We start from the raw sequence: 27149 nt of genomic DNA on the forward strand, positions 1-27149 counted from the left end.
AGCTCAAAGCTTAGACAAAAAGACGGTCATTCTATGCATGATTTGAAGTTTAATTGTCAGTTAAAAGCTTAACGTGTAACAAATGGATCCACTTTCCCAACTTGATACTCTGTATGTATGAACAATATTTATCAACTCTGCTTTATTTTTCAGAGCGATCAAGATGGGTTTTCTGTGCCAAAGCTTATTCGGAAATATAAAGCAGACCCCAATTGGGCCCATCTTTTTTTGCTTCAAACTCAGGTACAGTGAAATTCCCTATTTTATTTTATTTTTCAATATGGTAAATTGTGATCACAATTGGTTTACCTTGTTAATTAGCAGATTATAAATGAATTAGGAGTAAAAAAGGTGATATGGCATTTCACCTTAGATGCTTCAACTTGAAATCCAACATATCCCTCAGTTCTAAATCATCGTGTTATTCATAGCGTGAATCTGAATTGTTTTTATCTGTAGAAGGTGGTTGGTAATATCTGGAAGAGATCAGTAGTAAATAAGTATTTCCCATCATTCTCATCTCTTGAACGACTGGCCACGTGAAGGTTAGCAAAGCGACTTGAATAAAATCTCTATAGAAATCTCTCGTCTTACTTCACATGGGAGCAGGAGTTGGGCTCCCTGCAATGATGTGTGTAGATAAATGTGAGGTAGAGTGTCCCACATGGGATTTAGATATGTTGAGTGAGTAAAGACAGATATAACATAACCAAGCATGGCATGTACAGCTCAGAGATTATATATATAACATGTCCTCTGAGCAATGCCAGTGGCACACACTATATATCTGATCAAGACATCTAGCCACAGATTCCTTACTTTTGAATTTCCCAGGCGTCAAACTGGATGTGGAAGATTTTTCTTCGAGCAGTACCCCTGCGTTCTGGTGCGGGAAGTATGATTCCATGTGCTGGGCGGCTCCTTAGGGTACCCCTTGTACTCCCGGTAACAGCCTTTCGGGGTCTGCCAGTAAAGCTAGTACTACTGCCGAGCACAGACATGATTCTACCCTCCTGCTGTTGAGCTGAGCTCAACAGGGAAAGTTAGAACAATAGGTTTCCTGTGACAGGGAGGTGTGACCACCTCCAAGACAGCGATACAAAAGGGGATGATGGACGGAGCGTTTGAACAAATCAAACACTCACCCCCAGTCAACTGATCTGGGTTTAATCCATCACCATTCTTTAGTTCACTCAGCCACCCCAGTTCAGACATGGCTATATGCAAATCAGTCTGACCCTGTGCCTCATGGGAACAGTACAGCCCGAACTGCCAAGCCATGTCTTCCCTGGACCGGAAACAAGCATCCTGGGACCGGTTTCGGATTCATAATCCTCATCAGCCAGGCTATCTTGAATCCAGTGGCCAAGTGAACAAGGGACTCACGTCTGAGCATACCCTGCCACACTTAGGGCGAACAAAGAGATACAAAAGGGGATGATAGACGGAGCGTTTGAACAAATCAAACACTCACCCCCAGTCAACTGATCTGGGTTTAATCCATCACCATTCTTTAGTTCACTCAGCCACCCCAGTTCAGACGTGGCTATATGCAAATCAGTCTGACCCTGTGCCTCATGGGAACAGTACAGCCCGAACTGCCAAGCCATGTCTTCCCTGGACCGGAAACAAGCATCCTGGGACCGGTTTCGGATTCATAATCCTCATCAGCCAGGCTATCTTGAATCCAGTGGCCAAGTGAACAAGGGACTCACATCTGAGCATACCCTGCCACACTTAGGGTGAACAAAGCGATACAAAAGGGGATGATGGACGGAGCGTTTGAACAAATCAAACACTCACCCCCTGTCAACTGATTTGGGTTTAATCCATCACCATTCTTTAGTTCACTCAGCCACCCCAGTTCAGACATGGCTATATGCAAATCAGTCTGACCCTGTGCCTCATGGGAACAGTACAGCCCGAACTGCCAAGCCATGTCTTCGCTGGACCGGAAACGAGCATCCTGGGACCGGTTTCGGATTCATAATCCTCATCAGCCAGGCTATCTTGAATCCAGTGGCCAAGTGAACAAGGGACTCACGTCTGAGCATACCCTGCCACACTTAGGGCGAACAAAGCGATACAAACGGGGATGATGGACGGAGCGTTTGAACAAATCAAACACTCACCCCCAGTCAACTGATCTGGGTTTAATCCATCACCATTCTTTAGTTCACTCAGCCACCCCAGTTCAGACATGGCTATATGCAAATCAGTCTGACCCTGTGCCTCATGGGAACAGTACAGCCCGAACTGCCAAGCCATGTCTTCCCTGGACCGGAAACAAGCATCCTAGGACCGGTTTCAGATTCATAATCCTCATCAGCCAGGCTATCTTGAATCCAGTGGCCAAGTGAACAAGGGACTCACGTCTGAGCATACCCTGCCACACTTAGGGCGAACAAAGCGATACAAAAGGGGATGATGGACGGAGCGTTTGAACAAATCAAACACTCGTCTCCAGTCAACTGATCTGGGTTTAATCCATCACCATTCTTTAGTTCACCCAGCCACCCCAGTTCAGACATGGCTATATGCAAATCAGTCTGACACTGTGCCTCATGGGAACAGTACAGCCCGAACTGCCAAGCCATGTCTTCCCTGGACCGGAAACGAGCATCCTGGGACCGGTTTCGGATTCATTATCCTCATCAGCCAGGCTATCTTGAATCCAGTGGCCAAGTGAACAAGGGACTCACGTCTGAGCATTGTGAGAAGTTGGCCTGGTATATGATGCTCACTAGTTTTAGTTATCACCTTGTACCATGCCAAGCAACCCTTATGGTGCAGGTGGTAAAGTCAACCTTATAGACAAGCTATCCAAGGGGTAGCATGGACTAAGCAGTCTTAGGCTAAACTCTGTAAAGGCATGTGAAGCAAGCTGTTTTACCATACACAATCCCTTGAATACCAAATGAAAGGACACCACACAGATATATATTGAAAATATATATAGATTACTACAAATATCCCTGATACTCTTTATGAGCACAGAAGCAAATGCGTTAAAACAAAACACAGTTAAAATACACAAAAGTTGCACAATTATGGATGAGCCCTAGGGGCCACCTAAACCATATACTAAGAAAGTGGTATAAGAGATACCACTTGGACAGGAAAGAGGCCTAGGGCCTTGGGAATCGCTGGAGCTGTTCGGGACTAGCCGTGAAGAAGTCGGGAAAGGCCCGCGGGACTCGGGTGCAGTGTTTAAAGTGCACGCACTCACCAATGCAAAGTCTATGGTGCGTAAAAGTTACAAAGTTAGTTAAAAAGGAACCTTCCGAGTGACCTAGAAGGATGAAACTTTAGACACAGACACTAGGGGCCAGATGTAGGTAAATTTTATTTTACCACCTCTTAAATACCGCATGATACCGACTCGGTATTTCAGAGGTGGTAAAATAAAAGTACCGAGATGTAGGTAAATGCAGATGTGCAATTACCGAATCGGAAACAGTCGGTATTTTCCGATGCGGTAAATACCGACCAGTTAATGCCCATTCATTCCTATGGGCTTTGAAGCCCATAGGATTGATTGGGCATTTACCGGTCGGTATTTACCGCATCGGAAAATACCCACTGTCACAAGGGTGCAGGGGGTGTCACTTTGACACCCTCTGGCACCCCCAAAAGAGGCTCGGGTGCCATGTGGCAGGCATACCTGCCCTAAGGGCAGGTCTGCCTGTCATATGGCATAGGTGTGCATGCACACATGTGCATGCACACCAGAATCGGTATTTTACCATCAAGTAGTATTTGATGGTAAAATACCGATTTTGTACTGCTTGTGGGACTCAGAAGAGTCCCACCTACATACCAATTTTCCGGAATCCGTAATGATACCGACTCGGTATTTTACATACTCGGTAAATTTACCTATCGGTAAATTTACCGAGTCTGTAAAATACAGGGACCTACATGTCAAATTGCTTTTACCGGTCGGTAACGGCCGAATTCGGCCGTTACCACCCGGTAAACGCCTACCTACATCTGGCCCTAGAGGTGTGTGCCAGTGTGGGAACACCGGCGGAGCTGAGTTACCTCACCCACAGGAAGCGGGTGCATAGGGTCGAAGTAGTGTCGGGTTTCGTCACGCAGGTCGATGGTGCTTGGAGCTGAAGATGCTGCAGGCGGCTCGATGTGAAGAGTTCCGGTGGACCCAAGGGTGGATCTGAAGAGGTGAAGACCTGAAAGCAGAGGGGACAATGTTCAAAGTCACTAGCCAGTGACTACCGTGGAACCAGAGTGGAACCAGGCGATGTCGGGTGCAAACAGGCGTCGAGGTGTAGCTTCTCTCTGCAGCCACGTGGACACGGGGGGTCGAAGACGTCCAGGAGTCGGTCACGAGCTGTCCCACGCAGGCTTCTCGCTGTTGGCGGTGTCAGCAACTTGATTGGAGCAAACAGGCCTTGGCTAATGCAAGCCAAGCAGGAATCGAAAAAGGCTTGTTACTCGGACCAGCAAGGTCAGAGTAGGTGCTCCCTTTTACAGGAGCAAGGGCAAGTCTGGAGCAACCAGACCTGCAGTGAAAGTTGAAGGTTTCGTCGCCAAGATGGCCGCTAGCCACGGGGCAAGTGGCCGGGATGGCGCGTCGAGTGGCACAGTGCAAAAGGGCCCCACGCAGATCGTGGAGATGCTGGGGGGCTGATCTTCGGTGCAAGGGCTGCTCGAGGTTGGGGCTTCTCAAACCCCAAAGCACAGCGTCGAGGGTGCCTCTGATGCTGCGCAGTCAGCGTTTCGGGGGTCTTCCAAGAGGTCCGGTCCCACGTCTCTCGGTGCCTCCACGGGTCCCTTCTTTGTAGGGACTGTGGATCGGGCTGTGAGAAGTCTGGGAATCTGGGTCTTGTCAGGCTCGGGCTCCGGCGGGAGGCGGCGGCAAAGCAGACGTCGAGTTGCTGGATGGTGCCTGTGTGAACAGGGTGGTCACTCCTTGGCCACAAGGGAGATTCTCTTCCGTCTTCTGAGCAGCAGAATGTCGAAGTCCAGTCTTCTTCTGTATTTCAAGTTGATTCCAGATGATCTGAAGTCTCAGGACACAGCTCCCACTCTTATTCGAATCTGGGGGGCCGGATCACCTACTAGGTCCCTCCTCTGGGCGGAACCAGGAAGGGGGGTGGTTACACCCCCTTTCCTTTGTCCAGTTTCGCGCCAGGACTGGGGCTGGAAGGCCCCAGCACCGGTTTGAACTGGCCTATGCACAGGGACACCTTGTGTGCCCCAGGCATGTCTGATTCTATTCAGCCCTGTCCTACCCAATACACAAAATCCTGTCTGGGGTGGTGCTAGCACCTCCCAAGGCAGGAAACCCTTTGTCCAAGCTGCCCTCGCTGGAAGGACTCCCAGCAGCAGGAGGTCAGACTTGTGTCTGTGGTGGCAGCATCCATTTTGTGATGCTGAGGCTCTGTTTAACTTTAACCGGGGTTCAGGTTAGGTACATGTCGTGTTCCTCTAGAAGGGTGGAATGCTACCCCCGTCGCCAGAACTGGCGAGGGGGTAGTATTCCAATTCGTATGACACCTTACTCGACATGTTTTGATAAAGCCAAACCCAAGATAGCATTTAACCGCGAGGTTCATAATGCACTTAAGAGTATATGGTATGGCAATATCATGAAACAGCTAAAGGACATGGTTCCGAAAGCTGCAGACAGGCTCAGCTCATGCCAGAGCACCATCTCACATATTTCCAAGCACTCTGCCTCCAGGATTGATGAGGCCTTCCATAGGAGTGACTGATAGGAACATATGTGTCCATTTTAGGTTAGGTATAGGCATACTACACCTACGTAAGGGGTGGTTACACCTACTTACCCCAGCTGAGTGATCAGCCAGTTGTGTCAAATATGGAGGCCAGGCCAGGGGTGGCACAATACATGCTGCAGCCCCTGGTAGGCCTTGGTAGCACCTATGCCCTGGGTACCTGGGTACACTGTTACAGGGGCCAATAAGGTGAACCAGTTCCAATTTCGTTATGCACCTAAAGTACATGGGTAACAATTTAGAGAGAGAACAGCAGGCTGTGGGTCTGATTAGCAGGCCCACAGCCACATTAAGTCATAAACCAAGCAAAAATTTGGGGTGACCATAGGATAGCAGACCCTACTCTCCTACACAACCCCCCCCCAAACGCAGGGACATTAGACTAACCTTGACCAGTTGTGTCTTCATGTTCTAAGTGGAAGTACCTGGAGAGACCATCTGCATTACTATGGTCAGTCCCTGGGCGGTGCTCCACTGTAAAGTCCATCCCCTGTAGGGAAATGGACCACCTGAGCAGTTTGGGGTTTTCACCCTTCATCTGATTAAGCCATAAGAGGGGCTTATGGTCGGTCTGAATCTTGAAGTGAGTGCCAAACAAGTATGGTCTCAACTTCTTCAGGGCCCACACCACAGCAAAGGCCTCCCTCTCAATGGCTGACCAACGTTTCTCTCTGGGGGTCAGCCTTCTGCTAATGAAAGCAATGGGCTGGTCTTGACCATCTACATTAAGTTGTGAAAGCACAGCTCCCACTCCCAACTCAGAAGCATCTGTTTGGACAATAAACTCTCTTGAGTAGTCAGGACTCTTCAGGATAGGTGCAGAGCACATGGCCTTCTTCAGGTCATCAAATGCCTTTTGACAGTATTCTGTCCACTGAACCTTTTTGGGCATCTTCTTGGATGTCAGATCATTAAGAGGAGTCACAATGGACCCATAGTTCTTAACTAACTTCCTGTAGTACCCAGTCAGGCCCAAGAAAGCTCTGACCTGAGTCTGGGTAGTTGGAGGAGTACAGTCCTTTATGGTCTGAATCTTACTCTCCAGTGGTTGAACTTGGCCTCCACCCACAAGGTGGCCCAAGTACACAACCTTACTCTGGAGAAATGGAGAAATAGATTTGCCCCAATTCAATCACTCGAGGATATTGATTGACTCATCCCAATAGAAACTAACACCGAAGCCAGCCTAGCGACTAGTGGATCCCGGGGTCGAGAAACAGGGGGTGAAAGTGGGAATGTGGACTACACACAAACTGGGAGGCTAGACCAACATTCGAGTCAGGGGGAAAGCAAAGTAAATATCCAAGAGACATTAATAGTGGGCGAGGAAGGAATAAATGAAATTCGCACAGTAAGAGACAAAGAGAATAGGGAGGGTTTGACCATCCTATCCTGGAACATTGCAGGGCTGGAAGCCAAATTGAAAAGTAAGGAGTGGTTAGACTTTATAAGGCGCTTTCATGTTATAGCGCTCCAAGAAACATGGGCACGGGATTCGGGCCCCTGTCAATTGGATGGCTATAAGTGTTTCTTTAGACCTGCCCAAGGGACAAACTCCGGAAGAGCAAAAGGAGGCCTAGTAATATATGTAGATTTAGACCTAAATGGCACCTGGTCATACCCAGACTGGATGTCAGATAATATACAAATAGTGACACTACAACTCCAGGGGAGAGTCTCCTGTTTTTAAATTTCTACAACTCTGGGCCAGTGGAGGGGAACTTTCCAATACTAGCAGAGTTGGAGAGCAGACTAAATGAGGAACTGGATCAAAGGACGAAGGGCCCAGAACCAACTGTTCTGTTGATGGGGGACTTTAATTGTCATCTATGCCCCAAACTAGTCCCTCTATCCTCTGACTGGTCAGCATGCCCACTAGAAAAGGGTCCCCATTTCACACATAATAAAGAGGGTACAACTCTGATGATACTTTTAGATAACTTTGCGCTCACTCACGTTATGGATCTAGCAGCACTCAAAGTAGGGGAATCTCCAACACCCACATTCAAGGGAAAAGGTGGTGGGTCCATAATAGACTATATAACGATCTCCGCCTGTGCCAGAGATCAGATCTTAAACACTAGAACAGAGTGGAGTCCCTTTAGCGATCACAACCCCATTTTTATAGAAATTAAATGTAAAAATTTAACCAGAAAAGACCCAGGGGTGATCCATGAAACTCATATCTAACCAACAGACCAAGGGAGACGTTTAAGGTGGTCACTGATTAATCCTCAAGAATTTTACATCAAACTAGTGGACGAAGGGAAAGCCCACATAGAGACCTGCTTAGATCCCACAATAGAGGGGAGAGGAGTGGTAGAGGCTTTCGAATCGTTAACCAAAATTGTAGAAGGATTACTGAAAACTAAGAAGCCCGTAAAACAGACATCCTCTCCAAGATGGTTTGATTCTAACTGCTCCAGAGAGTTAAGAGACCTAAAGCAGAGCCTAAAAAAGACCCCAAGGGACAAGATTGAAATCACCCGTTGCAGACAGAACTACAAAACCCAGGTAAAGATAAGGAAAATGGCCCTTCAAAAAGAACTCTGGGCTGACCTAAGGGAGGCAGGTGAAAACAAGGACTATGCACAGTTTTGGAAAATTATAAATAGACCATGCTTGTATGACTCAAGCTCCCCAGTCATCAGCGTTAATATTTTACCAGAACAATGGATTGCTCATTTTAAATCCTTGTATAAGCAACAGGAGGTTGACTTTGGTGATGGAATATGGAGGGGACCAAGGGCTGATCGACTTGAATTATCCTTGGAGGAAGTCTTTAAAGCAATCTCGGGGTTGACAAGAAACAAAGCCCCAGGCCCGGATGGCACCCCCCCAGATTTATTCCTCAGTAACACCGAGTTATGGGCCCCAGTGATAACGAGAGTACTGAATGCTGCAATCAAATCAGGCCTGCCGAGATCATGGTCCACTGCGGTGATTGTCCCGATATACAAGAAAGGCTGTTGGGACAGCCCGCAGTGCTACAGACCCATTTCATTGATCGATGTTTCCGCTAAAGTACTCGGGAGGGCGCTCCTTAACCGCCTAATAGAATGGACCGACACCCATAACATCCTGGTGGATACCCAGTACGGGCTCAGATCAGGTAGGTCAACTAGTGACCAATGCCTCAACCTATACCTCCTCACGCCTAAGTATACTAAGACAACCGATGGGACCATATACATGGGGTTTATGGACTTAGCAGCTGCTTTTGACAATGTTAACAGAGCCAAATTATGGTCACTCATGTCTAACCTAGGAATTGATTCTGATCTTATTAATACCTTGAGGGAGCTGCACTGGAGCACAACAGCCAAAGTCCGCTATAGTACGGGGGGGGGGCACCACCGATCCCTTCCCGTGCTCTGGAGGGGTGAGGCAGGGGTGTATCCTGGCGCCGTTCCTTTTCTCCCTTTACATAAATGGATTGGAGAGTGCCCTGATAGCACTGGGAACTGACTGCCCTAGGGTGGGCTCGCGTCATCTGCCGGTACTTTTGTACGCCGATGACGGGGTCTTCCTAGCTCGAACGGCAGTTGGCCTGCAGATCTTAATTAAGGGTTTCTCGGACTTCATGAAGAATTTGGACCTCTCGGTTAACATGACAAAATCTTTCATCATGGTTGTGGGGAAGAAACCACTGAAGAAATTTGTGTTCAAACTAGGGGATCACGTTTTGGACACTGTTAAATCATTTCCGTATTTAGGTCTGTTATTTGATGAAAAATTCAAGTTCACCCCTCTGATAGAGGAGAGGGCCAGGAGACTAGTTGCAGCTAATGGAGCTACACTAAATTTCGCCCGTCGCATGGGACGTTGGTCCCCAGAGCAGGTGATGACATTGTATAGGTCGATCAGTATCTCAAAGACCATCTATGGAGCCGAAGTGTGGGGCTTTAGTGATGCACAACTAATACAAAGAGAGGAAGATAAATTCTTTAAAAAACTGCTAAAGCTCCCGCTGAACATCCCAGCGGCAATAACACACGAAGAGTTGGGTACCCCATACATTGCCGATCTGATCAGACTGAGACCCATACTGGCCTGGTTCAAAATTTGGTCAAACCCCAATGCGGATTTGTCTAGACAGATCATCCAGGATTGCCTGAAGAAAGAGAGAGGGCTCCAAATCCCCTGGCTGAAATACGCCAAAGACTCATTGGAGGACATTGATGAGCAAAGGTTATTTCTGGACCCCTCTAGCGTGGACATATATTCCAGACATTCTGTACAAAAGCAACTACTGGAAAAATATGATGACAGGAGGAGGGAGCGTAACTCTACTAAATCCTCGGTAGTTGCTTATTCGCTTGTTAGCAATGAAGTGGGCATGGAACCGTATCTCTTTTTAATGTACAGTCAACATGAGAGGTTTTTAATGACTCGTTTTAGGCTCAATTTGTTGCACCATATTTTAGCCTATCCGTCTGGGTTTACACAATCAATTGAGCAGAAGGGTGCCTGCGGCTGCGACAATAGGTCTCCGCAGGACACCCTTCATTTTGTATTATTATGTTCTTTTTATAAAACACCGCGTCAAAGATTTTTAGTGGACGTTTTAAAAGACTCATCTATTATCCATGCTAAATCTGCTTTATTGTTTCTGCAAAGAGCCACCGAAATGCGTACCCTGTTTGCCATCACGAGCTTTCTGAAAATTGCTTTTAAACTAAGAAACACAAGAGGCTGATAAAATTGCGGGGACAGGAAGGAAACTAAAAAGTCACATGGAGCCTTGTGTCATATTTGCACCCCTTTTTTAATTATTCACAAAAATCCCTTTTAACTTTCTGCTTTGTTTTGTCAAACATATCGTTATGTTGTTCAGTATGTTTTTATGTGATCATGTACTACTATGTATTTTCATGATGGTTTTTTACCTTCGAAACAAATAAAAGAACTGAACTGAACTACTCTCCAGTGGTTGAACTTGGCCTCCACCCACAAGGTGGCCCAAGTACACAACCTTACTCTGCCCTATCTGGCACTTGGTTGCCTTGATAGTGAGGCCTGCCTTTTGCAGAGCCTCTAGCACTTCCTTCAGGTGGACCAGGTGATCCTCCCAGGTGGAGCTAAAGACAGCAATATCGTCCAGATATGCTGCACAAAAGTCATCCAACCCAGTAAGGACTTGATTCACCAACCTTTGGAAGGTGACAGGTGCATTTTTCAAACTAAAGGGCATCACCACAAACTGGTAATGCCCACTGGGGGTAGAAATGCTGTCTTGGCTTTAGACTCCTCAGCTAACCTGATTTGCCAGTAGCCAGCTGTCAAGTCAAATGTGCTCAAATACTTGGCAGAAGCCAATTTGTCTATGAGCTCATCTGCCCTTGGAATTGGGTGTGTGTCTGTCCTGGTGACAGCATTGAGTCCTCTGTAATCCACACAGAACCTCATCTCTCTCTTTCCATCTTTGGTGTGAGGTTTGGGGACCAGAACCACTGGGCTAGCCCAGGGGCTCTCTGAAGGCTCAATGACACCTAACTCCAGCATCTTTTGCACCTCAGCCTTGATACAGTCTCTGACATGGTCAGGCTGCCTGTAAATTTTGTTCTTTACAGGGAGACTATCACCAGTGTCCACCACATGGGTACACCAGTTAGTCTGACTGGGTGTCAGGGAGAACATATGTCGATATGACTGTAAAACCTGTCTACAGTCATGTTGCTGATGTTCAGTGAGGCTGCCATCTAAGGCCACACCATCAACTGAGCCATCCTCAGGATTCTGAGTCAGCAGGTCTGGGAGAGGGTCACTCTCTTCCTCCTGCCCCTCATCTGTAGCCATGAGCAAGCCCATGTCTCTCCTGTCAACATATGCTTTCAGCCTGTTAACATGGAGCACCATGTGGGGGCTCCTGGGAGTTCCAAGGTCCACCAAGTAGGTAACCTCTCCCTTTTTCTCAATGATTGTATGGGGTCCAGACCATCTGTCTTGGAGTGCTGCTGGGGCCACTGGCTCCAACACCCATACCTTCTGTCCAGGCTGGTACTCAGTCAGGACAGCCTTTTGGTCATGCCAGGCCTTCTGTAATGCCTGGCTAGCCTCAAGGATTTTGGATGCCTTCTCCATATACTCAACCATCCTGGAGCGGAGACCAAGTACATAGTCCACTATGTCTTGCTTGGGCTTTTTGAGAGGTAACTCCCATCCTTCCCTCACCAGACATAGGGGTCCTCTTACAGGATGTCCAAACAACAATTCAAAGGGGCTGAAGCCAACACCTTTTTGTGGGACCTCTCTGTAAGCAAACAGAAGGCAGGGCAGAAGGATATCCCATCTTCGCCTGAGCTTTTCAGGTAATCCTTTGATCATTCCCTTTAGGGTCTTGTTGAATCACTCAACAAGCCCATTGCATTGTGGATGATAGGGAGTGGTGAACTTATAGTTAACACCACATTCCTTCCACATAGCTGCCAAGTATCCTGACATGAAGTTTGCACCTCTATCGGATACTACCTCCTTAGGAAACCCCACTCTGGAGAAAACTCCAAGTAAGGCCCTGGCCACAACAGGAGCTGTTGTGGTCCTAAGTGGAATTGCCTCTGGGTACCTGGTGGCATGGTCCACCACCACCAGTATGAATCTGTGCCCAGATGCTGTAGGGGGATCCATTGGTCCAACAATGTCAATCCCTACCCTTTCAAAGGGCACCCCCACCACAGGTAATGGTATTAGGGGGGCCTTTGTGGTACCACCTGCTTTGCCACTTGCTTGGCAGGTTACACAGGAGCGACAAAACTCCTTTGTATCTTCTGACATGTGAGGCCAGTGAAAGTGACAGACAAGTCTGTCCCATGTTTTGTTCTGGCCTAGGTGTCCTGCTAAGGAAATATCGTGTGCCAAGGTAAGAAGGAAGCCCCTAAATTGCAGAGGTATGACCAACCTCCTGGTTGTACCAGGCTTGGGGTCTCTACCCTCTGAATAAAGGAGCCCATCATCCCAATAAACCTTATGGGTACCTTGAGCATTCCCAGCAGCCTCAGCAGCAGCCTGCTGTCAGAGGGGTTCAAGAGAAGGACAGGATAACTGAGCCTGCCCCAAGTCTGCCCTAGAAGGTCCCCTTGTCCCCAGAAACTCAACCTGATCAGGTTCAAGCTCTATAGGGACAGTTCCTTCAGGGGTCTCAGAATCATCTTCCTGTGAAGGCTGATCCTCACTTGTAGGCAGTTGGGAAGGCACAGCCTTTACCCTCCTGTTCCTTGTCTTGGAAGGTACTTGGTCCATTGTTCCAGGATCCAAGACCTGAGGTTCAGAGAGGCACTTTTTGGCCTGTGACCTGGTCACAGCAAGGACATGTGATGATATCCCTAACATCTCTGCATGAGTCCTGTACTCAACTTCTGACCATAGAGAGCTCTCCAGGTCATTGCCCAACAAACATTCTACTGGGAGATCAGCACTAACCACAACTCTTTTTAGGCCAGTTACCCCTCCCCAGGAAAAGTTAACAATTGCCACACTATGTGTAGTAGTGACATTGCTGGCATTGGTCACCAGGTAATTATCACCTGGTATGTACTGTCCAGGGTCCACAAAGCTAGGCGTCACCATAGTGACACTGGCACATGTGTCCCTGTATGCTTGAGCCACTTTTTCATTAATTAAAGGTGTCTGTCTGTACTTGCCCAAATTATTGGGACTGACAGTAGGGGAAAAATCAATCTACCCATCACAAATCAGAACAGCCTGTGTGGGGATTCTGACTAGGTCAGAATCTCCATCAGTTCCCAAGGTGATACCCACTACCCCCTTAGTCTGTGGACCAACACTGCTAACTGTACTAGTGGGTGCAGGTGCCTTAGGGGCTGCAGTGTTGGGGGCTCCACCCTTTTTACAATCACTTGCCCAGGTTGGTATGGCAATCACCAATTTCCTCCAATCACGCCGTGTTATAACCGGTTTGACTGTCTGGAAACAGTGGATTGACTCCCTGAGCCAATAGAGGTATTTAAGACCCCCATGCCTGTAAATCTGGGGCTGATTAATCTACCGCCGCACGAGGTGACACACGAAAATCGAGCTGTGGCAGTTATAACAGAAGGGAATCAGGGCGGTCAAGTTGGGGATAACGCAGAAGCGTCACTTATAGAAGATCTTTGTAAGGTGGTTTTCTGGAACGTGGCAGGTTTAAAACAAAAAATCCTTAATCCATCTTGGGTTGACGTAATCTCTGGTGTAGGCATAATATCCCTACAAGAAACCTGGGCCACCACACCGATACATCTAAATGGTTATAAAACCTATTTTACCTCTGCGGTGGGGGGCTCTTATGGTAGACCCAAGGGCGGAATGACTACGTATATATCAAACCTGCTAGTTTATGACAAGATTTTCTTTTCTGCTGGATCCAGTTACTATCAGAAAATAGTGATAGATGTAAGGCAGGGTCCAAGAATTGAGTTGTTAAATTTTTATAATAATTTTATAAGTAGCATGATTAAGGATGTACTCGCTGCAATGACCGTGGATATACAGTCTGAAATTGATAAAAAAAGGGGCGAAATAATGATAATATGGGGGGGTGATTTTAACTGCACATTGCGTAAAAAGGGCCATAAGGGTATGTGTGGCCTGATGTTAGAACAGGACATTAACTTGACGCACTTTGAACATACCCTACTTGGTGATTCACTAAATGAGATGCTATTTAATTTTGATTTTGGATTTATAAATGAGTTAGCCAACCACACAATGCCATTTGTACCAACTTTTGTGGGACGGGGGGCTTCGACAATTATTGATTTTACTCTGTGTACAAATAGCTCTGCTGGAAGATTGATTAGCTCTAGGATAATGGATTTACCTCTGAGTGACCACTTCCCACAGGTACTTTTAATGGAGAACCTATTCGTCCCACCCAATAATGTAGTAACTTCTAAGCATATGACGCAGGATGTGACGTTAGGTTCGAAAAATGGTTATTTTCTTAAATGGAGTGAAGTGGTCCCGTATGACTTTTTGTCCAAATTGATGAGTAAATGTTTGGATAGCTTCTCGATTTGCCTGAATGAACATGCGGAGAGTAATGACATTTTATTTCATTTTAATACTATTGCTACTACAGTTAAGGAGGTTTTGTGGGTTACAAGAAAAAATTCCCTAAAATCAAATAGGAAATGGTTTGACAAAACGTGCACGAAAGCCTTAACAAACCTTAGACATGCGATTCATAAAAGACCACGGGATGTAACTTTAATTAGAGCTTTGAGGAGGGATTATAATACAGCGTTGAAGGAAAGGAAGGATTTGATTAAAAAGGATGCCTGGGACGAATTATGTTTAGCGTCACAATCAAAAGATCCGGCCGCCTTTTGGAGGGTCATAAACACTCCGCTCCTCTACGATAAAAAAGCACGCATGGAGATCGCCGCTACAGAGGATGAGTGGGTGACTCATTTTTCCTCCCTCTATAGGGCCGTTGAAACAGTGCCCGATAAAGGTTGTGACCCTATGCTGGATCCACCTAAAGCATTGGCTGTAACCTTACCCGAAGTTCTTGCAAGCCTGAAGGCGACTAAGGGGGGCAAGGCGGCAGGACCGGATGGTATACCTGCCGACCTTTATAAGGCCAATACTGACTTATGGGGGCCCCTGTTAGTACAGCTTTTTAATGTTGCCCTGGCAAAAGGCTTAATCCCTACCTGGTTTACATCAATTATAGTCCCGATATTTAAGAAAGGCGACAGGCTGAACTGCACATGTTATAGGCCAATTTCCTTATTGGATTCCTCCGTAAAAATTCTTGGGAGAGTGGTTTTACTTAAATTGCAAAGCTGGGCAGAAGAAAATGGGGTGCTAAGTGACTTTCAATATGGGTTCCAAAGGGGTTTAGGGACCATAGAGCAAGGTTTAAATTTGTTTATCTTACAACAGAAGTATATAAGGGTAAAGAAACAACGCTTATACCTCACTTTTGTTGACTTATCGTCAACCTTTGACTGTGTCTCACATAATAAATTGTGGGTAATTATGGCTGATTTTGGGGGTAGACAATGCTATTATATGCTTTCTAAGAGAACTATACTCCGGGGCTACTGCAACTGTCCGGTATGGGAAAGATGGAGAGTGTAGCAGACACTTTGGAATTGGTCGTGGTGTACGCCAAGGGTGCGTTTTAGCACCGTTTTTATTTTTGCTATATACAAACGGCCTGGAGTGCCGCCTCGTGCAGGAGGGCAGGGACATGCCTATGGTGGGGGGTAGGCCCGTCCCTGCCCTGCTGTACGCTGACGACGCAGTCCTGATGGCACGCACCCCAATGGCACTTCAAACTTTGGTCACATCTTTTAATAGCTTCATGCTTAGTTTGGACTTGAAAATTAATTGCTCCAAAACACTGTCTATGTATTGTGGGACAAGAACTACTAGGCATTTGAAGCCAATATTTATAAATTCCAATCCTTTAGAGAAGACTGCTACTTTCCCATATCTGGGCATTCTGTTTCATGAAAATGGCTCATGGACGTCAGCAATCAATGCCAGAACACTGTTATTTTCTAAAACTATCATGGCTCTACAGTGTTTTATGAAAAAACTAGGAAAAAAACCCATAAAGGAAATTTTAACTATTTATAATGCTACTTGTATTTCCGTAGCTATTTATGGTTCAGGATTGTGGGGATATATGAATGTTAGTTCAATTCAAATCATGGAAAATAAGTTTTTACGCCACATGTCCGTACCTGAGAGCACTGCGACCCATATATGTCACGCTGAACTGGGTGTGGTGTGTGTGACTGATACAATAATGATTCAGCCTATTCTACTCTGGCACAGGGTTTGGACAAATGAAGAATGCGTGGTTAACCGGGCTATTTTAAAGGACATTCTTGTACTGGACAATTTAAACAACTTTAAATGGATATGCTATGTCAGAAACTTTCTTGAAGAATTAAGTTGTGCCCAATACTTTGAGGACCCATCTTCAATGGCACATATATCAAGAAGAGACCTAAAAAACCTGTGTATTGCTCACCTCAGGGCCAAAAGACAAACGGAGGAGGTGAAAAAAAAGACTGTTTCTGCTCATCAACTAATTATAAATGGAGAGAAATTACAGCCATATTTATCATTATACATGTCCAATCATGAACGTTTCCTTTTGACCCGGTTCAGATTTAATATCCTATTCAGGCTATTATCTTTCCCTGTGATGAATTGTTGGGCGAAAGAATTATGCCTTTGCCCATGTGATGATGTTTCCCAACAATCCGATATCCATATTTTATTTTTTTGTAAATTTTATCTATTGCATCGAAGAAAACTCATCATCCCCATTCTCAAAGAATTAAATGTTTATAGATGCCGCTTAGCGTTTTTAGAGTGTCAGAAAATGGAAACTGTTTTTATGGTAGCATCTCTTGCTGAATTTTTTAAACTTGTTTTTAAGTGCCATAAATCAATCCAAATCAATTAACTCTTTTTATTCTGTATATATGTATTTATTTGGGTGTCTCTTTATGTGTTTCTTTTATCACCTGACCCATGTAAATTGTACCTTTTCATGCTACTTTTATGGTTATCCTCTGTTTTTAACCGAATAAAGTACTTTGAACTGAACACTTGTCCAGTGAGTGGTGTTTTTGCAAAAGCTACACCAGGGTTTCCTTTGACCTTCTTTCTTCTTCTACTTGGAAGTTTGGGACCCACCCTCAGTATTAGTTTGGGGCCCTGTTGAAGACTTCTGGTCTTTAGCTTTCTGCTCCCCACCCTTCTGGTCTGTTTTCTTTTGGTCACCACCCTGGTTTTGCTTCTGGTTCTTTTGCTTAACTCTGGTTCTAACCCATTTGTCTGCCCTCTTTCCCAATTCTTGGGGAGAGGTTAGATCTGAGTCAACCAAATGTTGATGCAACTGCTGGTTCTGACAGTTATTTAAAATCTGTTCTCTCATAAGCAAATTGTACAATCCTTCATAGTCTGTAACCTTACTTCCCAGCAACCAGCCCTCCAGAGCCTTAGTGGCACATTCAACAAATTCAGACCAGTCCTGAGTCTGTGTCTTCTGGGTATCTCTGAACATTAACCTGTACTGTTCAGTGGTTAAGCCTAACCCATCAATCAGAGCGCTCTTCAGGACCAGGTAGTTTCTAGAATCCCCATCACTAACTGTGAGGAGTCTGTCTCGGCCTCTACCTTCAAAGGAGAGCCACAAGATTGCTGCCCACTGCTCCTGAGGGACCTGCTGTACTTTGCAAGCTCTCTCAAGTGCAGCCATCCACTTGTGGATATCATCCCCAACTTTGTAGGGGGGCACAATCTTACTCAGGTTTCTATTGTCATGGGACCTGTCTTTATCCTTGGGGATAGTGCTGCCACCAGTGGAATCTAATCCACTCTCTCTAGGCTGCCTTGCTCTAGCAAGTTTCTCTTTGGCCAGGGCAATTTCTAATTCTTGTCTCTGGATCCTAAGTTCAGCCTCTCTCATTTTGGCCTCATGTTCCCTTTTCTGAGGGCTAGTCAACTCCCTTCTGGAGTTGCCATGAGAACCTCTAGAAACATGGGAAGTATTGGACTCACCTGAGTGATTCCTCCTCCTCCTATGCTCCTGGTTAAGTTCATTTGGGGGTCTGAATGGGTTGGACCCACCTTCAGTCCCAAATAAGCTTAGGTTAGCCTGGCTAAGCCTGCTGGCTAACACCTGGCTATCCCCACCATCATCAGAATCACTTTCTTCCACCTCCTCTCCCTATTCTTCCTCAGGCTGAGAATTCCCAGGGGTCTGGTCTTCCTCATCTATCTGGATGACAGGGGCAGGGGCATTAGGGTTATCATCTTCAGTGGGAGATCCTCCATCTCCAGTCCCTGAGGGGCCTGGTTTGGAGTTCTTTAGAGCTTCAGACTGGTCTAACAGCTCTCTGAGGTGTCCTGCTGTAGGAGAAGGGCCTGTTTTGATTCCTCTCATGGAACACAGTTGCCTCAGTTCCTTAAATGGAAAGATAGCAAATTTGGATGGTGCCCTTGGAGGGTCACTCTCAACAGAGGTTGGTCCAGTGGATCCCTCTGCTCCAGACATTGCTCTAGTGTGGTGGATGTGTTGCAATCTACCTACACTTGTGTTTTCCTACAAAACCTATCTAGTAGTTGTAGTCAGGGTGTGCTACTCCCTATCCTCTACAACAACTAAGTTCAGTAGAACTTAAGTATATCTAGTCTTGTTTTAGTGTACCTATCAGGTACCTGTATGATCTTTCAAATGATATTTTCAAAGATTGTAATGGTAAAACAACAGCAAGCTCAAATCCCAATCCGCTGCTCACCAATGTGAGAAGTTGGCCTGGTATATGATGCTCACTAGTTCTAGTGATCACCTTGTACCATGCCAAGCAACCCTTATGGTGCAGGTTGTAAAGTCAACCTTATAGACAAGCTATCCTAGGGGTAGCATGGACTAAGCAGTCTTAGGCTAAACTCTGTAAAGGCATGTGAAGCAAGCTGTTTTACCATACACAATCCCTTGAATACCAAATGAAAGGACACCACACAGATATATATTGAAAATATATATAGATTTATTACTACAAATATCCCTGATACTCTTTATGAGCACAGAAGCAAATGCGTTAAAACAAAACACAGTTAAAATACACAAAAGTTGCACAATTATGGATGAGCCCTAGGGGCCACCTAAACCATATACTAAGAAAGTGGTATAAGAGATACCACTTGGACAGGAAAGAGGCCTAGGGCCTTGGGAATCGCTGGAGCTGTTCGGGACTAGCCGTGAAGAAGTCGGGAAAGGCCCGCGGGACTCGGGTGCAGTGTTTAAAGTGCACGCACTCACCAATGCAAAGTCTATGGTGCGTAAAAGTTACAAAGTTAGTTAAAAAGGAACCTTCCGAGTGACCTAGAAGGATGAAACTTTAGACACAGACACTAGAGGTGTGTGCCAGTGTGGGAACACCGGCGGAGCTGAGTTACCTCACCCACAGGAAGCGGGTGCATAGGGTCGAAGTAGTGTCGGGTTTCGTCACGCAGGTCGATGGTGCTTGGAGCTGAAGATGCTGCAGGCGGCTCGATGTGAAGAGTTCCGGTGGACCCAAGGGTGGATCTGAAGAGGTGAAGACCTGAAAGCAGAGGGGACAATGTTCAAAGTCACTAGCCAGTGACTACCGTGGAACCAGAGTGGAACCAGGCGATGTCGGGTGCAAACAGGCGTCGAGGTGTAGCTTCTCTCTGCAGCCACGTGGACACGGGGGGTCGAAGACGTCCAGGAGTCGGTCACGAGCTGTCCCACGCAGGCTTCTCGCTGTTGGCGGTGTCGGCAACTTGATTGGAGCAAACAGGCCTTGGCTAATGCAAGCCACGCAGGAATCGAAAAAGGCTTGTTACTCGGACCAGCAAGGTCAGAGTAGGTGCTCCCTTTTACAGGAGCAAGGGCAAGTCTGGAGCAACCAGACCTGCAGTGAAAGTTGAAGGTTTCGTCGCCAAGATGGCCGCTAGCCACGGGGCAAGTGGCCGGGATGGCGCGTCGAGTGGCACAGTGCAAAAGGGCCCCACGCAGATCGTGGAGATGCTGGGGGGCTGATCTTCGGTGCAAGGGCTGCTCGAGGTTGGGGCTTCTCAAACCCCAAAGCACAGCTTCGAGGGTGCCTCTGATGCTGCGCAGTCAGCGTTTCGGGGGTCTTCCAAGAAGTCCGGTCCCACGTCTCTCGGTGCCTCCACGGGTCCCTTCTTTGCAGGGACTGTGGATCGGGCTGTGAGAAGTCTGGGAGTCTGGGTCTTGTCAGGCTCTGGGCTCGGCTCCAGCGGGAGGCGGCGGTAAAGCAGACGTCGAGTTGCTGGATGGTGCCTGTGTGAACAGGGTGGTCACTCCTTGGCCACAGAGAGATTCTCTTCCGTCTTCTGAGCAGCAGAATGTCGAAGTCCAGTCTTCTTCTGTATTTCAAGTTGATTCAGGATGATCTGAAGTCTCAGGACACAGCTCCCACTCTTATTCGAATCTGGGGGGCCGGATCACCTACTAGGTCCCTCCTCTGGGCGGAACCAGGAAGGGGGGTGGTTACACCCCCTTTCCTTTGTCCAGTTTCGCACCAGGACTGGGGCTGGAAGGCCCCAGCACCGGTTTGAACTGGCCTATGCACAGGGACACCTTGTGTGCCCCAGGCATGTCTGATTCTATTCAGCCCTGTCCTACCCAATACACAAAATCCTGTCTGGGGTGGTGCTAGCACCTCCCAAGGCAGGAAACCCTTTGTCCAAGCTGCCCTCGCTGGAAGGACTCCCAGCAGCAGGAGGTCAAACTTGTGTCTGTGGTGGCAGCATCCATTTTGTGATGCTGAGGCTCTGTTTAACTTTAACCGGGGTTCAGGTTAGGTACATGTCGTGTCCCTCTAGAAGGGTGGAATGCTACCCCCGTCGCCAGAACTGGCGAGAGGGTAGTATTCCAATTTGTATGACACCTTACTCGACATGTTTTGATAAAGCCAAACCCAAGATAGCATTTAACCGCGAGGTTCATAATGCACTTAAGAGTATATGGTATGGCAATATCATGAAACAGCTAAAGGACATGGTTCCGAAAGCTGCAGACAGGCTCAGCTCATGCCAGAGCACCATCTCACATATTTCCAAGCACTCTGCCTCCAGGATTGATGAGGCCTTCCATAGGAGTGACTGATAGGAACATATGTGTCCATTTTAGGTTAGGTATAGGCATACTACACCTAAGTAAGGGGTGGTTACACCGACTTACCCCAGCTGAGTGATCAGCCAGTTGTTTCAAATATGGAGGCCAGGCCAGGGGTGGCACAATACATGCTGCAGCCCCTGGTAGGCCTTGGTAGCACCTATGCCCTGGGTACCTGGGTACACTGTTACAGGGGCCAATAAGGTGAACCAGTTCCAATTTCGTTATGCACCTAAAGTACATGGATAATAATTTAGAGAGAGAACAGCAGGCTGTGGGTCTGATTAGCAGGCCCACAGCCACATTAAGTCATAAACCAGTGAAGCAAAAAGCAAAAATTTGGGGTGACCATAGGATAGCAGACCCTACTCTCCTACAAGCATACCCTGCCACACTTAGGGCGTACAAAGCTATACAAAAGGGGATGATGGACGGAGCGTTTGAACAAATCAAACACTCACCCCCAGTCAACTGATCTGGGTTTAATCCATCACCATTCTTTAGTTCACTCAGCCACCCCAGTTCAGAGATGGCTATATGCAAATCAGTCTGACCCTGTGCCTCATGGGAACAGTACAGCCCGGACTGCCAAGCCATGTCTTCCCTGGACCGGAAACAAGCATCCTGGGACCGGTTTCGGATTCATAATCCTCATCAGCCAGGCTATCTTGAATCAAGTGGCCAAGTGAACAAGGGACTCACGTCTGAGCATACCCTGCCACACTTAGGGCGAACAAAGCGATACAAAAGGGGATGATGGGCGGAGCGTTTGAACAAATCAAACACTCACCCCCAGTCAACTGATCTGGGTTTAATCCATCACCATTCTTTAGTTCACTCAGCCACCCCAGTTTAGACATGGCTATATGCAAATCAGTCTGACTCTGTGCCTCATGGGAACAGTACAGCCCGAACTGCCAAGCCATATCTTCCCTGGACCGGAAACAAGCATCCTGGGACCGGTTTCGGATTCATAATCCTCATCAGCCAGGCTATCTTGAATCCAGTGGCCAAGTGAACAAGGGACTCACGTTTGAGCATACCCTGCCACACTTAGGGCGAACAAAGCGATACAAAAGGGGATGACGGACGGAGCGTTTGAACAAATCAAACACTCACCCCCAGTCAACTGATCTGGGTTTAATCCTTCACCATTCTTTAGTTCACTCAGTCACCCCAGTTCAGACATGGCTATATGCAAATCAGTCTGACCCTGTGCCTCATGGGAACAGTACAGCCGGAACTGCCAAGCCATGTCTTCCCTGGACCGGAAACAAGCATCCTGGGACCGGTTTCGGATTCATAATCCTCATCAGCCAGACTATCTTGAATCCAGTGGCCAAGTGAACAAGGGACTCACCTCTGAGCATACCCTGCCACACTTAGGGCGAACAAAGCGATACAAAAGGGGATGATGGACGGAGCGTTTGAACAAATCAAACACTCACCCCCAGTCAACTGATCTGGGTTTAATCCATCACCATTCTTTAGTTCACTCATCCACCCCAGTTCAGACATGGCTATATGCAAATCAGTCTGACCCTGTACCTCTTGGGAACAGTACAGCCCGAACTGCCAAGCCATGTCTTCCCTGGACTGGAAACAAGCATCCTGGGACCGGATTCGGATTCATAATCCTCATCAGCCAGGCTATCTTGAATCCAGTGGCTAAGGGACTCACGTCTGAGCATACGCTGCCACATTTAGGGCGAACAAAGCGATACAAAAGGGGATGATGGACGGAGCGTTTGAACAAATCAAACACTCACCCCCAGTCAACTGATCTGGGTTTAATACATCACCATTCTTTAGTTCACTCAGCCACCCCAGTTCAGACATGGCTATATGCAAATCAGTCTGACCCTGTGCCTCATGGGAACAGTACAGCCCGAACTGCCAAGCCATGTCTTCCCTGGACCGGAAACAAGCATCCTGGGACCGGTTTCGGATTCATAATCCTCATCAGCCAGGCTATCTTGAATCCAGTGGCCAAGTGAACAAGGGACTCACGTCTGAGCATACCCTGCCACACTTAGGGCGAACAAAGCGATACAAAAGGAGATGATGGATGGAGCGTTTGAACAAATCAAACACTCACCCCCAGTCAACTGATCTGGGTTTAATACATCACCATTCTTTAGTTCACTCAGCCACCCCAGTTCAGACATGGCTATATGCAAATCAGTCTGACCCTGTGCCTCATGGGAACAGTACAGCCCGAACTGCCAAGCCATGTCTTCCCTGGACCGGAAACAAGCATCCTGGGACCGGTTTCGGATTCATAATCCTCATCAGCCAGGCTATCTTGAATCCAGTGGCCAAGTGAACAAGGGACTCACGTCTGAGCATACCCTGCCACACTTAGGGCGAACAAAGCGATACAAAAGGGGATGACGGACGGAGCGTTTGAACAAATCAAACACTCACCCCCAGTCAACTGATCTGGGTTTAATCCATCACCATTCTTTAGTTCACTCAGCCACCCCAGTTCAGACATGGCTATATGCAAATCAGTCTGACCCTGTGCCTCATGGGAACAGTACAGCCCGAACTGCCAAGCCATGTCTTCCCTGGACCGGAAACGAGCATCCTGGGACCGGTTTCGGATTCATAATCCTCATCAGCCAGGCTATCTTGAATCCAGTGGCGAAGTGAACAAGGGACTCACGTCTGAGCATACCCTGCCACACTTAGGGCGAACAAAGCTATACAAAAGGGGATGATGGACGGAGCGTTTGAACAAATCAAACACTCACCCCCAGTCAACTGATCTGGGTTTAATCCATCACCATTCTTTAGTTCACTCAGCCACCCCAGTTCAGACATGGCTATATGCAAATCAGTCTGACCCTGTGCCTCATGGGAACAGTACAGCCCGAACTGCCAAGCCATGTCTTCCCTGGACCGGAAACAAGCATCCTGGGACCGGTTTCGGATTCATAATCCTCATCAGCCAGGCTATCTTGAATCCAGTGGCCAAGTGAACAAGGGACTCACGTCTGAGCATACCATGCCACACTTAGGGCGAACAAAGCGATACAAAAGGGGATGATGGGCGGAGCGTTTGAACAAATCAAACACTCACCCCCAGTCAACTGATCTGGGTTTAATCCATCACCATTCTTTAGTTCACTCAGCCACCCCAGTTCAGACATGGCTATATGCAAATCAGTCTGACCCTGTGCCTCATGGGAACAGTACAGCCCGAACTGCCAAGCCATGTCTTCCCTGGACCGGAAACAAGCATCCTGGGACCGGTTTCGGATTCATAATCCTCATCAGCCAGGCTATCTTGAATCCAGTGGCCAAGTGAACAAGGGACTCACGTCTGAGCATACCCTGCCACACTTAGGGCGAACAAAGCGATACAAAAGCCGGGCTGAAGACAGCTGGAATGCCAGAAACCGGTCCTCGGAAGCTTGTTTCCGGTCCAGGGAAGACCAGGCTTGGCAGTTCGGGCTGGACTGTTCCCATGAGCCACAGGGTCAGACTGATTTGCATATAGCCATGTCTGAACTGGGGTGGCAGAGTGGGCTAAAGAACGGTGATGGATTAAACCCAGATCTTTTGACTGGGTGTGAGTGTTTGATTGATTCAGATGCTCCGTCCATCACCACCCCCTTTTGTACCGCTTTTGGCCACCATAAGTGTGGCAGGGTATGCTCAGACGTGAGTCCCTTGCTCACTTTGCCACTGGATTCAAGCAAGCCGGGCTGAAGATGGCTGGAATGCCAGAAACCGGTCCTCGTAAGCTTGTTTCCGGTCCAGGGAAGACGTGGCTTGGCAGTTCGGGCTGGACTGTTCCCATGAGGCACAGGGTCAGACTGATTTGCATATAGCCATGTCTGAACTGGGGTGGCAGATTGGGCTAAAGAACGGTGATGGATTAAACCCAGATCTTTTGACTGGGTGTGAGTGTTTGATTGATTCAGATGCTCCGTCCATCACCACCCCCTTTTGTACCGCTTTTGGCCGCCATAAGTGTGGCAGGGTATGCTCAGACGTGAGTCCCTTGCTCACTTTGCCACTGGATTCAAGCAAGCCGGGCTGAAGGCGGCTGGAATACCAGAAACCGGTCCTCAGAAGCTTGTTTCCGGTCCAGGGAAGACATGGCTTGGCTGTTCGGGCTGGACTGTTCCCATGAGGCACAGGGTCAGACTGATTTGCATATAGCCACGTCTGAACTGGGGTGGCAGAGTGGGCTAAAGAACGGTGATGGATTAAACCCAGATCTTTTGACTGGGTGTGAGTGTTTGATTGATTCAGATGCTCCGTCCATCACCACCCTCTTTTGTACCGCTTTTGGCCGCCATAAGTGTGGCAGGGAATGCTCAGATGTGAGTCCCTTGCTCACTTTGCCACTGGATTCAAGCAATCCGGGCTGAAGACGGCTGGAATGCCAGAAACCGGTCCTCGGAAGCTTGTTTCCGGTCCAGGGAAGACATGGCTTGGCAGTTCGGGCTGGACTGTTAGCATGAGGCACAGGGTCAGACTGATTTGCATATAGCCATGTCTGAACTGGGGTGGCAGAGTGGGCTAAAGAACGGTGATGGGTTAAACCCAGATCTTTTGACTGGGTGTGATTGTTTGATTGATTCAGATGCTCCGTCCATCACCACCCCCTTTTGTACCGCTTTTGGCCGCCATAAGTGTGGCAGGGTATGCTCAGACGTGAGTCCCTTGCTCACTTTGCCACTGGATTCAAGCAAGCCGGGCTGAAGACGGCTGGAATGCCAGAAACCGGTCCTCGAAGCTTGTTTCCGGTCCAGGGAAGACATGGCTTGGCAGTTCGGGCTGGACTGTTCCCATGAGGCACAGGGTCAGACTGATTTGCATATAGCCATGTCTGAACTGGGCTGGCAGAGTGGGCTAAAGAACGGTGATGGATTAAACCCAGATCATTTGACTGGGTGTGAGTGTTTGATTGATTCAGATGCTCCGTCCATCACCACCCCCTTTTGTACCACCTCTAAGACAGGGCTTAGTGTATTGGGCTGGGGTGGGGGCACTTTCTAGCACGACCAGACTGCTTTGAAGAGCACTTTTGATGCCCTCTTTCAATACTCTGGTTTGAGCCAGTCCAGGAACCTTTGGTTCCTGCTCTGGTGTGAAACTGGACAAAGGACAGGAAAGTATCCTCCCCTCAATCCAGCCCCACCTCTGGAAGGGAGCCCAGAGTTGCCCCAACCCTTTCCTTAGGGTACCAAAGAGTTTCCCTGTGGGTGGGACCTCAGATTCATCATGGGACCAGACTCAACCCTAAAACTACGTTGCTCTTCAGTTGTCTGAACACTTCGACTTTGTTGGACTTCGACTGGAACCGAGTCTGCATCAAGGACGACTGCTGCTGCTCCTGGTCTCGCTGTTCTTCTAGTCTCCTGTGTTGTCTGTGCTTCATCGAGGTTCTTCCACAGACGCGTGGGTATCAAGGACGCCTGAAGAAATCTCCCTTGGAGTGAAGGAGTTATTACCCTGCTTCTGCAGGCACTGCAACAAAGCTGACTGGTCTGTTGATCCTGATGTCCCACGGACCTACAGAGGCTCAGAAACACAGGTGATGGTTCTGTGGCTCCCTAGAAGCCTGACTTGTCTTACTGGATTCAGGCAGACAGTATTCCTCGTCAGGCTGCTGGACCAAACTCTTGTGCATCGCATTGACTTGCCGTCGTCAACACTTGTTGACTCTGAACTCCATAGATCTACGAGCTACAAGAAGAGCCAGCCTCCAGGATCTCACTTGCTGAAGA

At 47.7% G+C, this 27149-nt stretch overlaps 1 protein-coding gene across 4 annotated transcripts in view; it reads left to right on the forward strand.

Moving 5' to 3' along the window:
• PARP4 (poly(ADP-ribose) polymerase family member 4) overlaps window positions 1-27149 on the forward strand; it is a 2216130-nt gene that overhangs the window by 1906342 nt on the left and 282639 nt on the right. For all 4 annotated transcript variants that reach the window (XM_078657066.1, XM_078657067.1, XM_078657068.1 and 1 more), the window contains one exon: window positions 154-243. In XM_078657066.1, coding sequence (XP_078513192.1) covers window positions 154-243 — 90 coding nt within the window. The remainder of the gene's footprint in view (window positions 1-153; window positions 244-27149) is intronic.

Source organism: Lissotriton helveticus, chromosome 8 (assembly GCF_964261635.1).
Source record: "Lissotriton helveticus chromosome 8, aLisHel1.1, whole genome shotgun sequence".
Classification (NCBI taxonomy): Eukaryota; Metazoa; Chordata; class Amphibia; order Caudata; family Salamandridae; genus Lissotriton; species Lissotriton helveticus.